General features: G+C 36.6%; 1 protein-coding gene across 15 annotated transcripts in view; it reads right to left on the minus strand.

The window, feature by feature from the left end:
* Positions 1-21,267, minus strand: part of LOC109058162 (microtubule-associated serine/threonine-protein kinase 2-like) — a 132,419-nt gene that overhangs the window by 24,739 nt on the left and 86,413 nt on the right. For 12 of the 15 annotated variants that reach the window (XM_042726028.1, XM_042726026.1, XM_042726025.1 and 9 more), the window contains 2 exons: positions 5,134-5,225; positions 490-565 (listed from right to left, as the gene is read on the minus strand). In XM_042726028.1, coding sequence (XP_042581962.1) covers positions 490-565; positions 5,134-5,225 — 168 coding nt within the window. Of the gene's footprint in view, positions 1-489; positions 566-5,133; positions 5,226-14,656; positions 14,953-21,267 lie in introns of those variants that run through there. The other 3 variants (XM_042726033.1, XM_042726031.1, XM_042726029.1) reach the window with 1 other exon arrangement.

The raw sequence follows: 21,267 nt of genomic DNA on the forward strand, positions 1-21,267 counted from the left end.
AGTGCTGTACTGTTTCCATTAGGTGGCACTGTTGGTCCATGAGCATTCTGGAATGGATGACTCAATGGTCTTGCTCTATTGCTGACATTCAAAGAATCCTTTTAATTAAGCCTGGGGTCATCAGCTCTGTGTGTTCTCTCCCAGTTGTTAAAGCATTACCATCTTTTGCTGCTCAATTACCAATTCAGATTCACTCATTAACATTCTTGGTGTCATTATTCAGAGCCACAGTGAAGGATTATGGGATATTACAAATTAATTGAAAGTGGGGTGCTTAATAACTAGCAGATGAGAAGCAAACTATGACAACAATATCTGCAAGAAGATCGAAGAGATATTACTTGCTTAAACTTTAATTTGGAAACATTTTAAAAGACTGCAGAAAGTATATTTATATTAAAAAAATATTTTATAATTAAATGCTTTGAACTATAAGATTCTGAAAAAGTGTGAGAGATCGTTTGACCTTTGACCTGTGATGTCACTCACCTGCGAGCTGGCACAAAAGAGAAGTGGGCCGCAGTGTTTGGAGAGAAGTTACGTGGGCTGTCCAATGGGCTGCTTCCTGAAAGAGACCAAAAATGTGACATTTAGTGAATTATTCACAACAATCAAGTTCAACTACCCACTATCAGGCCAGGCTGGTACAAATAATTGTCGAAATAAGCACAGACTTCATACTTCAGGCCACCAGGAGACACATTATGCCCGTCATAAGTAAACGCAATTGCCCTAAGGTTCTTACCTCTTCTATCCTGCTGATCTTTCTCATTTATTTTATTCATCAAAGCCCTTTTAAGATAACAAAGCCCTTTAGAAGAGTGGGCTTCTTATGTAGGCCGCACTGAGACCAGAGGTACAGGGATAAAACACACTTTGATCACGGGCTTTTTTATTCTCCTGCACAGCTCTCTGAGAATAGATTAGTGCTTAGAGAGAGAAGCACTTACAGTGTTTAAGTGCTTTAGACAACAGGCCTCTCCATCAAAAATGCCTCACGTGGAGTGATATTGCATAATGAATGTTATTTAATGATTTGCAGACCATGAGCAAAGAATCCTTTTTTGATTAACTCAAGCTCAAATTCATATTCAAGGGATTTTGCCTAGAACAGACTCTTTATCTCTATTCCATTGGTATTTAAATGGCAAGAAGATTTCATATCCTGTGCTCGATCACTGTGCTACATTTGTACATTATAATTTAATATGAAAAGCATTAAGAGTATAGCTTATAGATTAAAACGTACATGACTGCTATGACTAATGTTACTAGATAAAAAAGAAGAAAATTTGATCTAAAAACCCCTATTGTTAGTCATGTGTGAATTAGGAAGCATAGATACAGGTATCATCAATCAATCCAGTCAATATGAGCAACGGGACGCTCCTATCTGGACTGTGTGGCAATGGTTCGGGTCACAATCCCCCATGCATTAATCATGCATTAATGCATTCGTCAAGCGGCCTATGCCAAATCTTATATATTAATGAGAGCATAATTCTTTGTCAGGAAGTGACTGTAGGAACAGCTGCGCACAGCTGGACTGGGACACGGAGCAGTGTGGATCTGTCACGGAGATGCATTCATTTAAAGGAGAATCCCATCACGGAGAGTGTAGGAGACGGCACAATGGTGTGCTACACAGTGAAGCACCTGCTTATTTTTCATGACGAAGACTGTAGTGGATGAAGGGTTCGCTGAAGAGATGCAGACACCCTCTCATACGATACACAGCAGAGAGAAGAAAACCAATCATCACCCTGTTGAATTACACATGCTACGTTCACACCACAGCTGAATGTGCTACGGATGAGGTTTTTGGATGAGGGTGTGAAAAATCACGCAGAATCTGACATTTCCAACTTTCCTATGTGGAAATAAACTGCATAATGATTTTTCAAATGTGACTTCAATAAGAACACAGAGGAATTCATGCAATGCTTTGTCATTTTAACTCGCCATTCTTTATAACTGCATGATTAATTTATCCTTCCTTCACTCATAATTTTTTTTAATATGGAGAAAAACTAAGAACTTGAATAGACAAAGGGTGTTGGATAAATACTATGTAACAAGTCTTTGCTTTTTAACCAGGTAGCAGGACATGAAAACTAAAAAAGTGCTGCTTACACATATCTGGTTAAATACATCATAACAAATCAGATGTTTTTTTCCCCACACAGTGATTAATTATAATTTTTTTACACAGATGAATCTAAAATGCTTACTGAAACAGACTCATCACATCAGTAGTGAGTTCTCTTCTTGTCTAAGTGTAATGACACCTCACAAAGCACTGCAGTATTTAATTCTTGTGCTGCTGGTGTCATAACCTGCCAAGCAGCTTCCTGAAACCGACTGTAATGAGTGCAGTGTGGCAGTGAAAAAACCCCATGTTGATTGTGCTCAGTTGAGTTTGAAATAATTTAGCCTCTGCTGCTTCTGTTGGCAGTCGCATTAGAATCCTGCTAATGGCTTTGAAGTGCTTAAAATGAAGCCGCATTTGGGTTTATGTTCCATTTTAGATTTGTTAATTTAAATATTGCAAGCACACAACTTCAAGTGATGCCTCCCAAACTGCTCGATGCAGTATGGACAAAACAAACAGTGTTTCCATCAAAACGCACATGGGCTATATCAAAGTATAATGTCATTATAAAAACCCTTGAATATTTATTCTTCAGTGCTAGTGTGCTAACCTATGCTATTAGTGTCTCTCTTCACACTACATGTACTGTTTGTACTGGTGGTTTATTTAATCCAGTAATGCAGTGAGTAGATGGAGTTGACAAGCAGATGTCAATGATCAGGACTGCAGCACATTATTTATCATTTTTAGAGCCCTGCTGAACAGTGTGAGCATAATATGTGTGCTTTGTGTGCTCATGACCTGAGATCAGTTGTAAACACACATCTAGTCATCTCCTTAATCTTTCTCTTACCACACACACACACACACACACACACGCTCGCACACAGAGAGAGAGAGAGAGAGAGTATGCCTGCTGGTTTTGACAGCTGATCTCTCCATTTCTCTTTCCTGCTCAGATTTTCCACAATGTGGAAGTGACACAAGGGATACACCCACTGGAGCAGCACTTTTATTAAGTGTTTTATCACCAGCTTTATTAAAGCATTACCGTGACAACTGCAGTGTTACACAGTGCTTTGCAAAGTATTAACCATTTCTCTTGTTTTCTAAATGACAAATCTCTGCTTTATTGTACAGCATTACTATTTTTTTAACATAATGAAAATGTTTTATTGTCATTAGTTTTATAATTATAAAAGATTTAAAACATCTGTAATCATAAAAGCTTCAATTATAAAATATTAAACATTAAAATATATTTTACATATACAACATTCCAAACAAAATACTGAAAATATTAATTCTGTGCCTTTTTAAAAAGTTGTAACATTTTACAAAAAGGATAATTTTGCTAACAGTAGTTAATGGTATCATTAACAATGAACTACTGTAAAGCATTTATTATTCTAAGCTAAATGTCAATGTGAATAATCAAGAATACATTTATAAACTCACACTAATAAATTCACTGTTGTATTGTTCATTGGTCGTTAACAATAACAGAATAACCAAAGAATTAACAAATGTTAGCAAACTGAACTTAAGCAATGACTTCATAATATCTGGTTTAGTGTTTGCAGTCACTGCCATGTTGAAATACTTCAAGCTGAAGTTTATTAGTGGACTGAGAGGTTCTACTGCAGCATTCCCCATATTTTTCACCATCCATTCTTCCTTCTGTTTTAATAAAATGGCTAGTGCCCAAAGCATGAAACTACCATCATCATAATTCACTGTAGATATAGTGTTTTGTGGCCAGTGTTAGATATTAGAGTTAAAGTAAATCGCATTGAATTTCAGTTAAAAAGCTATATCTTGGTTTTGTTTGACCACAGAATATCTTTCCCACATCACAAATGGGTGAATATTATAGTTTTTGGCAAAACCCTTATGTGTTTTCACATCGTTTTTCTTGACTAATGGCTTCTTTTGGCCACCCATAGATTCTTTCCTTATGAAACATTTCATAATTTACTCTTCACAGGAATGCTCTTTTAACCTATTTTCACAGCAGTTATCAGATTTACAATCTAAATAATGATCCTTTAACTGTGGGGTTATTATCCACATAGGGTATTGGCTACTTTAATGATCATTTAATGTTAATTTAATGCACATGTAGAGGACCATTTACAGCAAATATGTCCCCATTAGAGCAACAGTAATTTGTGCTTCTGTAAAATGAAAATGTTTGCTTATTCTCATTAACAATGCACTCACCACACATACACAACTACGAATCACTCATCTCATGTCTATGATGACTAAAAATGATCTTTTCCTTACATAAACACTAGTCTGGTCTGTGTGAATGTATAACACATGGATTTGATTATGCCTCACGTTTTACAGGGAAAGGTTAATAAGAAGATTTTCAAACTCAGAATGATGTATTTCAGACAAGATGGAAAGTATAAATCTGCCAATCCCTAAGGAGGCACACAGAAAAATTGTATTAGAAAATGTCAACTGTCAATCCATTCATAATGCCCATGAATTAGATGAGAAAACCCTGCACCACATTAGAATTACTCTATGGATGAGATGTGATGGTTGCTATGGAGATATAATGTAATATTTTCTGAACAGCTGCCACACAGATTTCCATTTTTGTGTGCGACAAGACAAACAGCATGTGTGTGTCTTTCTTGTGAAGTGTGTGCAGTTTGTATGGCTCTGGTCCAGACTCTAGTAAAATGTCTACAGTCTACATAGCCAGCTACCTACAAAGACACCTTGAAAGTGACTGAAATAATCTAAACAGGCATCAACACTGTCAAAAAGCTTTGTACTGTTACAATATTAGTAGCATATGTAATAGATCTATCTGTACAATGTTAACTACACCCAGATATCTCAGTTGGTTTTTAGCACTTCTGCCAACAAATAAATGGAGAAAATGCAGAAAGAGTAGACACTGTTGAAAATCGAGTTTGAAGCAGCATATGTTGCTAAGCCAACAACATATCTGCAATCAAAGTATCATGTAAATTAGCATAATGTTTCTGTCTATTCTTTGGAAGAGGTATATCTTTTACCTGGGTGTCCGTGCAGAGGTGAATGAGGACGAGGCAGAGTGGGAGAGGTGCTGGATGTCACTATCAAGCTCTTCCTGTTGCTAGTCCTACAGCTGTAGAAAAGAACCAAAAACAAAATTCAGAATGCATTTATGCATAATATTGACTAAATACAGTAGATGTATTGCACTATGTTCCCAATGCTGTTATTGAAGATGATGATCTTTAAATTGAACCAAATGTAAAAACAGTCAAGACATTGTAATATACTGAATCTGAGAGTATGCCTATTCAGAAAGATTACAGACTGCAAAGTAGAAAGAGCTTCACCTCTCAGTGGAAATGGAGTCATATGGTCACTGTCTAATTCAGGTCACACAAACTGGTCTTATTTTATGAGGCTGAAAGTGCATAGTGATATCTACTCTCTTCTTCTGACGTAAATGCTAAAAGCCTCCAGCTCAAGCTGACAGGGAGAAAAATGACCACCTACAGCTCAGAACTCAGCTCAAATGAACCTTGAGACCTCCAGCTAGGACAAAACAGCCTCACGCTTCATTGCAGAGAGGACAGATGACCGGCTGAGCTTTCAGAACTGCAAGACGGAGAGCAGTGTAGTGAAAAGTAAAGGATGAGTGGTCCTTTATTGAATGTGAGCATAATATTGACATACACGCACACACAGCTGTGTGATCAGAAAGGGAAGCTGTGGCCTTTACAAGACATCATGCCACTGCTGAATCTGCAGTCTACGGCATGACAAAAGAAATTATATTTCGCCAGAGTTTTTAGTTTGCATATGAATTGATATAAAAAGCCTGTGCTCCCTGAAATAATGCTAAGACAAGACAACGTCTTATTAGGCAATTTTTAAAATAACTGCACTCCAAAACAAACATGACCTAAACAAAAAAAATTCTATTAGTTAAGGTTGTGAAACTTAAATCAATATCATAACTAACTGTTTATATAAAAATGTGCGTGCAAAACAAACATGAACATTAATAATTTGAATCAAAAATATAAAATAAAAATAAACCAAACTAATGAAAAGAAACTAAATGAAAGCTTTAAACCATTGCAGCATTTTACCAAAACAGTATATAGGATTCTGAAGCGTTTTCATACATTTTTGGAGTTCCAAAAAAAAAAAAAAAAATTGTATTGTGTGTGTATACATATTAGGGGTGGAATGGTACAACTTACTCTTGGTTCGGTTTGTATCATGGTTTGGTATGTGCTGTTTAGGCAAAAACTATACTGTCAAATATAAATAAAGAAAATAAGAATAATCTATCTAACTACAAGCAACAGCACAAATAAATACAAAAGATTAAAGATACAAATAAAATAAACAGTGACATATATAACAACATATATATGCAAGTGAGGGCACAGCTCTTACCAAGCACACCTGGCCTTTGTTTATACAAATAAATGTACTGATATTCAAAGAAGTATGGCATAAGTGTCCAAAAACTTTTTTGGTAATGGGTATGTGTGCATAAAAACTGAAATCTGCTTCTCACTCTGAAGGAAAGTGGCCATGTCTGTATGCATTTCACACATTTAACAGTATGTCACCACTGTTCTGTGCCTTTTCCAACCATGACAATGACATTAAAAGTTTTTGGTAATTTTCTGGATAATTGCATGAATGCTTCTTGGTCCAAACAGTGTCGCAGAAAGAGTAACTATCACAGCAGAGACCTGCGCCACTTGCACAGTGGCAGCCATCACTCAGTGTGTAATGGAGGTTCAGAAGTGAGTAGAGCCACAGCGGGAGACATGGAGAAAAAGGGAAAGCAAGGGGTTGGAGGAACAAGAAAAGTGAGAAACCAGGAGAAAATCGATGACTCACATTAATACTTAAAGAAAGGCCTTTCTTCTAAAGTGGCTGATAAGAAAAGATTTTTTGGTGCTAGCTTAAAGATGAGATTATTTTGGAGAAGAATGTTAGGTGTATGAGACTTCACAAAAGCACTGTGATGTAGTCTGCCATGTGCATGCTGACCGCAAAATGCTTAAAAACGGTAACGATCAAGAAATTTCATAACTCCTACTCAAAGAAGAAACTATACTGCATCCATTTATTCTACAAAAAAAATCTAACGTTAGTGTCAAACCAATGCAAAGCAACCTGCAATATTAATGAGTCTTCAATGGATTTATGCAGATATTAACAATGAAGACCTGTACCATTTAATGCCCTCATAAAACAGGGCTTCTATAAAGTAGTCTTATCTAGAGCGCTTACACTGACAGCGATCTGCTGTGACCTCAAGTCATGCATTTTCAATGAGAACTGGTGATTTCCAGAGACATGAGTGATAGCACCCACTGGCGACAGGATGAGAGTCTCAGGCAGAAAAAAAAAAAAGTATTTCTATGCAAACATATGTATATATGTTTGTGAGTGAGTGTGTGTGTGTGTGTGTGTGTGTGTGTATATATATATATATATATATATATATATATATATATAAATTACACACACACACACACACACACACACACACACACAGTGTTAGTGTCGTCAAACGTGATTAAATCGCATCCAAAATAAAAGTTTTTGTTTGCATAATATATGTGTGTTCTGTGTATATTTATTTTTCTATATATAAATCCACACACATACAGTATATATTGAAAATATTTACATGTCTATATTTTTATTCATATAATTTATATTATAAATATACAATATATATTTAATATATATAAACATTTTTTTACAAATTTTTGGATGTGTTTAATCATTTGACAGCACTTATATACATGTGTGCGTTTGTGTGTGTGTATATATATATATATATATATCTCAGGGCTGTACGTTAACTTTTTTTCACATAGCACTGGTGCTACAGAGGTTGAAAGTTTTGTAGCACAGGCTAAAAAGTTGTAGCACAAGTATAAAACATCTGTTATTGTTTCTGAAAATAAACACAAGTAATGGAGTTCATCACTTAAACAAGCACTGATGTTCCATAAAGAGCACAAAAAAAAATCAATAACCCATCACAAAAATTGTTTTTAGACAAAGTTTTCTTAATTTGCTAAAAATGGAAGAGTGTGTGTGTATGCATTTTCTTACAGCTACATTTTACCGTAAAGATATCAACCATATACAGCCACAACCTGTCAGTGCTGTCATGAAAGCTTAACACAGCTGAACACAACCTGATAATGGCCAAGCTGTTGTTTTCCAGAAAATTTCACATTATTTAGGTGAGTGTGTGGGTGGATATTGACATGAATTAGCAATAATGAACAAATTGAAAGTGCATTTTGGAATAAACCGAGCTTGGATATGAAACTCCGGGAGGTATGCTGCTGAAAAGAGCTGCACACTCTCATTAAAACATCATTCCATCATCAGAAAATAAAAAGCGGAAAAACATGGCAGCAAAAAGCCCCAGTACAATTTACATGCTAATAACATGTGCAGCTGTGCAGGGTTCACGCACGCGAAAAGAAAGTTATCCCTTAATTACAGTAATTGCAGAGAGAATTGCTTCCCAGTGACTTCTAAACTCCAAGAAATGTCAATTTTATTCACAAGCAAAGCTGCTTGTTTTCATTTTCGTCTGTGCTCATTTTAGTTTGTTTGAGTTGATTAAGCTTCATTTAAACTAATTCAAGTGTGACTGGATTTGTTGTGGGCTGTTTTGAATGACACATTAGGTTTAGTAGAATGTGTTTATGTTTGGATACAATTAACAACTATAAACATGAAGTATATTTATGCATCTGGTGTCTCTAAGCTTTAGTCAACAGGTTATGCATGTGTTTAACCACAAATGTTTCGCATTCATTGATGCACCTTGTTAAATAAACACTATATGCTTGTTTTAGATTTTCATTAAATTCACATCAGTTCACACGTACATTGCGGCTATCTGAAAGTGGGCCACTTGAACTAAGCAAAGGATAATCCACTCATACACTCACTTATCCTGGATTAGATTGTACACAACAGCACAAATACTCTAGTATAAAGCCTACATTTGAGAATGAACACTTCTGCAGGCATACTGCATAGCCTTGAGTATAAATCCTGAGGATAAAAAATGGCAATGGTGAGGTGTTTGTGAGAAACTGTCAGATCTCTTCCACTCTATCCCACTAAACTTGATTTTAGATAAGCCAGATAAAGATGCTATAAATGCAGATCTTCATGAGAAATGAAGCAGAGTCTCAGTAGATAACAGAAGGAAATTGCAGTTCTCCACACTGCTGGGCAGGATAATGTGAGCTGAACTGCCTTTACTTTGCTTTCTGTACTGAGCTGCAGAATAACACCATGTCCAGACGCAACCTGACAGGTTTCCGGCGACAACAAGTAATTTTTCTATTCTTGCTGAAAGCGAAAACAGCGTGTGACGCCACACGATCACAGCCAATCAGAACTTATCTGAGGTTTAAGTTATGAGAAGCGTGATTCTGGACCAATGGGATTTCACTGGGGGTAGAACAGAAATCAAGCTGAAAACATGTCTTGCTGGACAGACATAGGGGACAAACATGGATTTTACACAGAATAGATAGTATTTACTGCTTGCCACTTTGTCGCATTGCACCTAGAGTTTCTTCACATCTGCACTTCAAAGCATTGATGACTGTGACTGAAATTCCCTGTGATATGACAGGTGTTTAAAGCCATATGTGCCTTCTAACAAAATCTAAACACACCTATGTATGAGCACAGATTGATATCCCTCAACAGATGGTAAGTAATACACTTAGAAATGCACAAACAAACATGCATAAACAGAAAAGTTATAGTTAATATGTTATGGAAATATCATTTTGCTGTTTAGCATATCAAATGATTATCCACCTCATGGAATGAGGAAACAGAGCGGTTTTAGGACTCACGCTGCCAAATGCCATGAGCTGAATGGTGTAATTGCCATGAGCAGATGCAAGGAGCCAATTAATACTGAACACTGCAATTATGAGCAAACACCTGCTAGCCTAGCACTCCACCCCACTCAACACTGTGGACAGGTTGAAAGGGGGAAAATGAGAAAATAAACAAATGCATTGCCTCTTTTATAACAAGCTTGACCCGATTTGAGGTTTGGCAAGCATAATATAACTGAAACAATGGGGATAGGGGTTTCAAGAGATGCAAAGCTGCCTGACAGGATCAATGCTGGCCAGAAAGCCAATTACAGCACTGATGGTTTCTGCCTCGAGCTTCCTTCCTGCAATCAAGGTACTATCAATATTGTGTCATTTTTGTTTCAAATTAGACTCATTTTCTTCTGGAAAGTCTGGAATATGGTGGCCCAAAGCTGCCACACTTACAGATATTATGTTGCCTGTGGAATTCCTATGTGGGTAATTAAAATGCAAACAACCATCAACCACTGTCTGAAATACAATGAATCAATGACTGAGACCTGCTCAGATGTACTTTCCACAGGCTATGTGGCTATATTGAGTGCATGAAAAGATGAAAGAGAAAAAGAGAGAAATCAATCGCACATTCCATATCATCACGGAAGAGGACAATTTAACAGTCTGAACGATATGAAATTGGTTCTGCTGAATGTTTCATGAGAGACTCAAAGACTTTTTGAAAGCGCACACAGACTGAAGTGTCATGGGGAGGAACTATAATGAGAATGCTGAAGGGAGGCTGAACGATAGAGGCAGACATGGAGGCCACAGACGAAGAGATAGAATGATAGAAAGAAAAGAAGAAAGCGTAAATGGTCTTTAGTTATCATTATACCCAGCAGTGGCTATAACAGCTTCGCATGGGCTTAAAAAGTTACTGTTGAGAGGTTTACATTTCTTTACATTTACTGTATACTTTGTAATATGTTACACAGACCAAATCAAGACATGATACCGCTGGGAAATTCTATAGTGGAGTCACGTGAGTTGATGCAAGTTGACAAGTGAGGCATTAGACTGCAGCTAGTTCGGCAACACCCAGGGGACAGAGGAAGAGGAGACTGGTGAGTTATAACAGCTTCACACACACACACAAACACACGTCAAACACTTTCTGCTTGTAATCTGTGAAAAACGCTTGCATGAGAGGTCAAATGTTTGTCTAAGTGGAAATATTTACGTAAACACAGTCATTCTGAAGTGGTTGTAAACAGACAGGACAAAAAAAGGTGTGATGTGAAAATAAAATATATTTTGAATAACAAAGAAGTTCATTGAAAACAGTGTTGTTATTGTTAACTAAAATTAGAACTATTAAAAATATATTTAATTGGAAAAAAAGGCAAGTCATATAAAAAAATTAAATATAAATGTTATATGAAAAACTTTAAAAAATATATTGAAATGTCACTTTGGTAACTGAAATAAAATAAATTTAAGCTGAAGGGTTAAATCTCACTAAAATTAAAACTGGAAAAATTTAAATAAATTATAGCAAATTAGAAATATAAACACACAAACAAAAAACTAATAAAATGACAAAATCAAACAAAATTGCTAAAACTAAATTTAAAATCCATCCATCCATTTTCCAAACTGCTCTGTAGGATCATTAAAATTTAAATGAAATTTGAAAAAATAAAAATAAAAGACAAAGCAAGATATTAATAAATACTATAAACATATAAATAAATATTTCTAGCCCCAAAACCACTTTATGAAATCATAACCTAATATACAAATCATCAACGAATATGCTAAACATAAAATTGCTGCAGACCCAAGGGAGTGAAGTGCCACATTTTGGTGCTATATGGACATGCGACACGTTCAGAATTAATAAACTTTTAATAAACTACAGAACAGCACGAGCCGATTGCGGCGCACCTCAAGCGGGATATGCTCCGAGAACGGACACTGCACTAGTGATACAAAACACACAGTTCTGTTACGAGCAATACTTTTAATATAGACAAATTATTATTAGGCTGGGCTACTACTACAACATTTTTTTTTTATGACTGCCGTATTCTCAATTATATCTTTTATATCAGCATTTTTGTCTTCTCTTCCAGATGAACTGAATCATGAGGTTCACTCATGGGCGATACATAAACCGCTTTTCCACTATCAGGCTGAACAGTTCTCTTTGCTTAACTGTTAGATTCTGTGCCGATCCGGGCCAGTCAGCACGGATACGGTTTCTGTGGTGCTGATAACAGAGCTCTTTGGAATGCAATACAAATGTGTCAGTTGCTTTGGTAACGCAAGTGTAATATAAACAGCGATATGAATGGTGATCAGATATTTCTGTTTTTGGGACTCCTTTTTTATCTGATATTTACTTTGTTCAATAATAGAAAAATGGACACAACTCTTGACGTGAAAAATAAAGTAAATAGAATGCGACGATGAGCATAATATCAATAAGCGCAAATGTTTCTTCCACAGACCAAACTGTTGTCTTTTTTATATTGAATGTAGCGTAGCCGTTTACTTGGCTGTTTGATCAAATAGCCTGCTTCCGCTTATTTAGCCAGCTATGGAGAAACTGGTAGCCAGGAAACAGAGTGGCAACGTCACGAACATGCACTCTAACAACACCGAGAATGTCTAACCGTGCAGAGAATTCTGGGCCGAGAACGGTTTGTAATCATGCTGCACCGTACCAGGCACACGTGGAAATACAACTTTAACCGTACCTGACAGTTCTTAGAACTGTTCGGCCTGATAGTAAAAGAGCGGCTATATTCAAGAGTGAATGAGAACTGTTTCGCGGAGGATCCCAGGTGTTCAAAAAAAATAAATAAAAAAATAAAAAATACAATAAATTAATAAAATATTTGAATCTCAAAATTGAATGCCAGCCCACCGAACAAATATTCAAATAATCGAATTTTCTGATCCAGCTCTATAAATAAGACTAAAACAATACTGATTTAAAATGTTTAAATAATTTGTTTACAATTATTACAATTGTATGACTAATTTATAATTATTTGCATACATTTTTAACTACTGAAATACTTGAAATAAATAGGAAATAAAAAAGCAATCAACAGCAAATTTGTTTTTGTTGTAATATATAAATTGGTATTGGAGTTCGGTACCTGAATACCGAAATGCAGTTATGATGACAACCCTAACTGGTGCGTGTGTGTGTGTATGTGTGTAGGTCTAGCTCAGTCTGATGGTGTCTGCTACAAGCGATGTGTTCACAGAAGTCACAAACCCTCTCAACACATCTACATTATATTAATAATACATCTATCAGTCATCTACTCAGAAAGGGCAGCAGGCTATCATAGGGACGGGGGTCAGAGTACCTGGATGGAGAAAATTAATGTACAGTACAAGATGCCAAGCACTGCTATAAAGACAACTGAAACAGGCCTGTTGACAGAACCTAAACTGAATTAGGAACTTGTGAATTATAGTCAGTTCTGAAAAATGATCTCCAATACCCAGCCACAATACACTACCATTCACCAGTATTTTAATGTTTTTAAAAGAAGTCTCTTATGTTCTTGATAACTAAATAAAGCTGTAACACTGTGATATATTATTGCAAATTAAAGTTATTACTCCAGTCTTCAGTGACTCATGATCCTTCAGAAGTAATTTTTTTAATATCATGATTTGGTGCTCAAGAACATTCTTATTATTATCAGTGTTGAAAACAGTTGTGCTGCTTAATATTTATTTGAAATTTGAAATCATATGTAACATGTATTTACAGTCACTTCTGATCAAATAAATGTATCCTTTCTGAATAAAAGAATGTACGATAAAGTATGATCCTGTACACAGCAAGCATACGTGATTTTGTTAAAATCATTTATTCTCCATTAAACAAAATTCTGATCACTTCAAAAAGTAACAGTACACCTCTCCTACAAGACACACAATTCTCATTCATACTTTAATGCCTGATTCACACAAGGCTATTTCTAAATTATGACTTAAACAACACAATGTGCACTGCACCAAAGTCACGGCCACTGAATGATTCAGACATTTAACATCACTGTGTGTGTGAATGACACTACAGAGATAGACATGGAGTGGAAAGAGACCGATCACTCTACAACAGTCTCAGCTCTGTTGCTATGCAAGCACTGTGCCCTCCCCTCATCTGTCTCTCCAAGCTACAGGAAGACAGGAAGAACACAAGCAGGGAAGGATGGAAAGCAATTATAGATGATCTCTGTCTAACTCAACTGCACATTTGAGCACATCTGCGTGCAAGTTCACTTCGGCATGGTAGGTCAGAGCAGAACTGTCCACTTGCAAACATCATGTTGCTCTCCTACATGTGTTTGTGTGCATGTCTGGCCACGTCATAATTTGCACCCCAGGCTGAAGGGTGGTCGTTACATTTACGCACACTGACCAAGAGAAAGGAACACAGTACGATGTGCGTGTGAAAGGTCTGAAATGAGCTTGACCACTGAAATCCAGCAAAAAATAGAAAGAGGAAGGAAAATAACAGAGCACACCAGCATAAGCAAAACCTCAAGACAGCCTGCAGCATGCCATCAATTACAGCTCATATGATTGAAAAAAAAACAAAAAACAAGTTACCTATCAAGAAAAGACAGAAAAGAAAACAAGAGATGAAAATGAATAGATGTACCTCTTGGATCGGCGGAGCATGCTTCTCTCCGGCAGGGAGAAATTGGAGAGAACGGTCCAGAAGGAATCAGACATGATATCGGTGCACTAACATGGCTGTCATCCAGAGATCAATTGCGATAAAGCACCAGAGAAGGAAGAACAGCTGGCTAAATGAGTGTGTTTCCTCTCTGATAGCATGCACTAGACGATATTCCTACAGCTTCTGCTGTTGCCGGCAACCTGTGACACTACTAGAGCTATCGTGAGATGCTGGCATGTGCTTTTTCTCTCTCCTCTACACCCTCCCTCCTCTCTTTCTCGCTCTCTAACTCAAACACACAGCAGTGCATATGCATGCAAGATGCAGACAGTATTACAACCTGTAAAAATAATAATAAAAAAAAACAAACAAAAAAAAACATACAACTTAAGGATATTACGGTTTAAAAAATTTAGTGAGAAATAGTGAAATGTTTTAATGCTAAATGATCTGTCAACCAGAAATGGCTGGATTTGTCAGTATTCAGTATAGCGTCCCTGGAAAAAGTGACAGAATGACAGGAGATTAAAGTGCACGCACACACACACACACACACACACACACACACACACACACACACACACACACACACACACACACACACAAAATCAGGATTATTCGGACAAATGGTACAAGCATAAGAGAGATTTTTCAGTATAGTCCAAGCTGTTTCATCATTAGTCAATCAGGTCAAAGGACTCAACTGAAGGAGGAAGGGGAAAAAAGTGAATTGTGTGTCTGTGTGCATATGTGTGAGCAGTTTTGCAGCAGGGTAGATGCAGGCAGGCATGGCAGGCATGGCAGCACTGTGTCACCTTGAGCTAACCGACACCATGGGCTTAGTCGCTTCAGACACACATCAAAGAACAAACAGCTAGAGAGAAAACACCTCCACCCAATACCACGCACATCCATACACGCCAAACAAACATAACAGCAGGCAACAGTGCTGACATTATATATTTGACTGTGATTTCTCTGTGGAAGCAAGGGTTTATTTGGCTTCTGCAAAATAAATAAATAAATAAATAAAAAAATAAATAAATAAATGAGTAAAACTACATTTTACAAAACAGAAATATGAATCACTCATTTTGCTAAAACAACATTCCAACAGTGAAACCAACTGATTAAGGTTCAGAGGAAGGCAGCACCTCTTTGGCCTCCCTTGAACTCATTGTATTGTCATTGGCCAAAAATGCAGGTAATGAGAAGTGGTAATAGCTAAATATAGGTGGAGACAAGTAAGAAGCATTCCTACAATGTTTCCATAGCAGTCTGATGAATGAATGAATTAATTGTTTATGCACTTCAATTTGGACGAAAACCCTTATGTCATTGGTGCCCAATATTGAACTAATAAGAGCAATGGCAATAACTCTTTAAATAAATAGATTTGAGAATGTCTAGTTTTATTATACAACAAATCTATGCCTATAACAAAAATGAATGATTCAATAAAACAAATAATGGCTAATACCAGTATGAAATATCTACCAATATGTAGTTAGTTCGTAAATGTAATATTTGCATACCAAAGCAGATTAATGCTCAATGAGCAGGTAATTACCAGGTTTATTGCATGATGGAAATGACTGTCTGAATGCACCTTAATAATTTGTTTCATTTTTTTTTTAATTTTTTTTTTTAACTACTTAATTTTTTATGAAAATGTCAACTTGATCTTCCCGTAAAAGGACAGGCTTCTCTCTGTTGACATAGATTTCACCCGTCATTTCCAGTAGTCTGCTTAAAAACCCCTCCCTTTCTCACTAGGGGTGGGAATCTGTAGGCACCTCAGGATTCGATTTGATTACGATTCAGAGGGTTGTGATCAATGATAAAACGATTATCGATGCATCTTTTGTTTCAATACAGATTTTCTTTTTTCTCACTGTCTAACTATTAAAGCAAAGTATCAGTAATGACCCATAATGAATTTACTACCAAGACCTTTTATTAATAAAACTAATGGAAGTGATTTGGCAAGTCAACAACAAGGTTACAAAGCACCAACAGGAAATGAAACGTGCCTGTAGCAGCACACTTGTAGCAAATTAATACAAATTAATAGCTTTATTGATCATCATTATTAATTAAGAGACTACATGGAATATTGGTAAAATACTGATTTCATGCACCGCCATAATTCATCTGTTATGTGCATGCAACAAACTTTCCAAAAAACTCTTTTTCCCTCAGAACTGGTCATTGAAATAAAATTACTAAACCTTCAGGAACTCTTAATTATCAACCTTAGAATCTCAAATTAATTATATCTTTATTTTTGTTCTATTTAACTTTTTTTTTTAAGGTTTTGCAACCCTAGTCTTAAATGTATTTTCTAGCTATCAACATTGAATTAACCAAAATAAAAGTGAATAAGTAAAATACCTGGCTAATGGTCATTCAGAAATACTTTATCTGTAAATATTTATTTACTCATCCGATTTGTACTGCCATTGTGAGTTCTACACAGCGCTTTGCTTTGTACCAAGAGCTTTCTGACAAAAGGAGAGTCAAAATGAACATGTCCTACAGTTCAGGTGAGGTTAATGGTCAAAGAGTCCAGTCCCTTTGTTTGTGGGTAATTTGCACTCACATGACTTATTGAACAGGTGTTGCTTTCAACCTTCCTTGCATTTGGAGCCAAACCCATTTGTTTTACCATGGAAAACCCATTCATATCAAGTAGGCTCCACAAAATTCCTTTTTTTTTTTTTTTTTTTTTTTTTAAAGTGGAATTGGTAACATAATTGCAAAGTGCTTCACAAGGTACATCGACGACCTTGTCCTATATGAGACTCTCTTGTGCTTTGGGGAAGTTTTTTTGAGCCGAGTGGTGTGCGACAGTAATGGTGAACCAAAATGCTATGATTTTGTCCATTTTGTCCATTATACCACACTAGAGGCTGCTGAATTGGCAATTAAGAAGGTAGATGGCATGACTACCTAGTTTTTTTTCTCCATTTTTGTCACTGATGGAGATTGGGTTCCTTGGCACTGTCGCCTTTTGGCTTGCTTAGTTGGGGACACTTAATATTTGGCAATATTACTTGACTGCATGGACACTATTGTATGAGAGCTAAACTGAGCTGATGATGTCACGGTTTCTCCAGAGCTGCTTTATAGAGAAATGAAACTCATTCCATAATTGATGCACTTTACACAGTTACTAATCCAAACTGAATCAACAATAAATTGATACAATACTCAAATCCTCATAAAAAAATAAATGAAATCACAAAACCAACCACAGCGGCAAGTTCAAAGTAAAAAAGAAAATTGAGTGTGTGTGTAGAAAGAGGAAAGACCAGCGATAGAGAAAGGAAATAAGCAGCAGCCTTTGGAACAGTTCCCTGCCCCTCTCTTGGATGTCCTGTTGAGTTGAGCTCTGAAAGGTTTTAAGACTTGATTTCCAGCAGCTTCTCTGTAGCTCTAAACCTGTGGCGAACTGCAAAACACAGCCTTTCCACTCATACGATAACATCTTTTAGAAATGGGAAATGATGTCTGGAGCATCAAGTCAATACACAGGGGAAATGAGCCTTCAAGGGAAAGGAAAATCATTTTGAACACATTTTCTATTATTGTGATCACGATCAATAGAAAACGGACAGGGCAAAGGAGGCAAGAAAATAGTTGTGCATGAAAAAACAAAGCAGACTGTAATGATTTCCTCGAGCTTTGCTGAATGTGAATGGAAGGTCAGATTTTCCACACTGATCCTGATTTAGACATTGTGCTGTCTAAATATCCTAAAATGTGACCTTGTAATGCAAAAAAACATGCATACATTATGTTCCTACATTATGAACAAAGATATTCTTAACCCACAAGCTAAAAACGACCAAGAGCAGACTGTGCTCAGCAATTTGTGTCATCAAACAAGAGATCAGTGAGGGATCAAGGTGAACACACACACACACACACACACACACACACACACACACAGTCAATTGGGACAGAACATGGTGTTCTGACATTCCAGAGCAGCTCATAAGTGCAGAATCACTCTCATTCTGCTCCACAGGCATTAGACACACACACACACACACACACACACACACACACACACAGACACACACACTCATGTTAATGAGCAGGGCTTTCGCAAACCATATCAAAACTTAGTGGCGAGTATATTTGCTCAAAATTATCTGCTCAATAAGGCTAGGCAATGATGCTAAAAAATACATTAACATTCAAATGTTTGGGGTCAATAAAGGAATTCATACTTTTATTGAGCAAGGATTGCAAGCAGGTTTTACACTGTTAATTTCTATTTCAATTCTATTTCAGAATATTACTATTTTTACTGTATTTTTGATAAACAGATGCAGCCTTGGTGAGCATAAGACTTAAAACTTTTTTTTTAATACTTCCCATGCTTTAGTGGCAAGTTAAATAAAAAACACAAGCCTAAGCAAATGGCCGCTGACCTGGCAGCTTCATCAATGCAAGAAATGCATATGATTAATTAGTGAACTCATACTTTATTCCCATAAAAGTAACATCATGAGATGATTCTTGTAATATTATGACTTTATGTAATGTTGCAACTTTATTATTTTGGTAGCCTTATAGAATTCAAAACTTTCACAAAAAATTAACTAGACAAATCCGCAAAAATCTAGGTAAAAAATGTTTTCCACTGATTTCTTCACTAAATTAACGCAAGGAAGCTTTGAGGGTGTTTTTGGGCCCTGAAGAAGTTTTGACATGCCCTGACAGTTGTGCTTTTTTCAGTTTCTTATAAACATATTAATGGCCAAACTAAAAGGATACTGAAATCACTGCAATGTTGCTTAATTACATTAGATTACAGTGTTTCCCACAGCCTAACACTCTATTTATGGCGGCACTCCCTCGCTCCCATATATATGCAAATTCATTTTCTGCCAGCAGGAGGCGCTTTAAGAGCGGGAGAGATAAAGGTTTCTCCGGGTAACGGCTGCAAAGCAGCACTCAAACGCTGCCTTATCAAGCATTACATGCAAGATGAAATGAAAATGAAACCGAAAAATTTTCTAAATACAGTCGGTTTTCCTCTGAAATACAGTGATATAAAAACACCCGCACTGATTTTTGATTTTGAAATGTTCAGTGCTCATGTTTATTTTTTAATTGAAGTCAAAGCCTTTTGGAAAATCTATTTGTGGCAGTCAGTTTTGATATTGTGGCGGCCCGCCACATTGATTTATTTGTGTGGGAAACCCTGGATTATATATATAATTATCTACAAAATACTTTTAAATATATCATAAATAACCATGCGTTCACACCGCCGCCGTCGAGAGCGTCAAAGTGGCCAGAAGTCATTCATTTTCAATGTGAGCTGGTGTTGAGAAGCGGCGAGCAGCGGCGCGACATGACTTGGCTGTTGAGAGCGTCGAGGAGAGTTGAAATCAGGTTAACTTTATGGTAATTAGCTATGACGCAGTTCAGCGGCAACAAATCGGATTGTAGAAGTCCACCACTTGAGAGGATTCCAGAGAACGCAGATCTGTAAACACTGGTTCCGAACACATTAGTTCCCAAGCAAAATGGAGAAGAGGTTGATTATTGCTGTGGCGGGTTTCCCATTAATCTACGACGTGTCTGTTTGTGTACAGGGACATAAATAAATAAAATTGATGCGTGGACCAATGTGTCTGAGATTGTTGGTGTTCCTGGCGAGTTGCTGATGTGCATTGACGTTACAGGAATAATAATCTAATGATATCATAAATAATAGTATTATAGTCCCAGTTCACTTTTAAACCTTTAAATAAATTTTCCTGATTATCCTTACATTAAGTAATGTTTATACCTGATTATACTTACTTAAGTAACATCTTCAGTGCAGGACTTTTACTTGTATCAGAGTATTTTTACAGTGTGGTATTAGTGCTTTATACATTATTAGGTAAAGGATCTTAATACTTCGTCCAAAACCATATTTAATGAGGTTAAATTATAACGATACCCTTCTCATTCTGCACAAGATCAACAAGCTTGTTTGCTTTGCGGCCGCTTTGAATACAAGATAAGCATTCGATCTACGTCAGGGCATCCACAAATCTTTCTACAGCGTTGTTGGCAGCGCGGCCAGAGCGATTTTTGACACTCTCGACGGCGGCGACGTGAACGCACAGTAATACATTTATGCTTAATTGTTCTACGTTATATTTAAAAAACAGCCAAAAACACCCAAAACCCAAACCCATTTAACAAGCAAATATTTATCCATCCATAGTAGCAGAAACCGGCCCTAACAGAATAATCCGCCTACAGTTATTAATAAAATAGCCAATAGACATTTTTAATTTTTCCGGGTTTCTCAGCAGTGGAAGTCGTCATAGTTGGGTAAACTGGGAGAGTACCACAAATATTTATATTTGTACATTTGTACATGAGTACATTTATACATCATACAAAGTATAACGTTCTAAATGTACATATATATATATTTACGATGCTGATGACCACTGAAACGCGTCATCACAGTCTTGTGAAAACGGTCCACAGAGAAAAACACTTTTATGCTTTAATCAAAAGTGACATAGCATATTTATAACATGAAGAATCCCCTCGAGTAACCTGGGGTT

This window comes from Cyprinus carpio, chromosome B6 (genome assembly GCF_018340385.1).
Source record: "Cyprinus carpio isolate SPL01 chromosome B6, ASM1834038v1, whole genome shotgun sequence".
In the NCBI taxonomy this organism is placed as follows: Eukaryota; Metazoa; Chordata; class Actinopteri; order Cypriniformes; family Cyprinidae; genus Cyprinus; species Cyprinus carpio.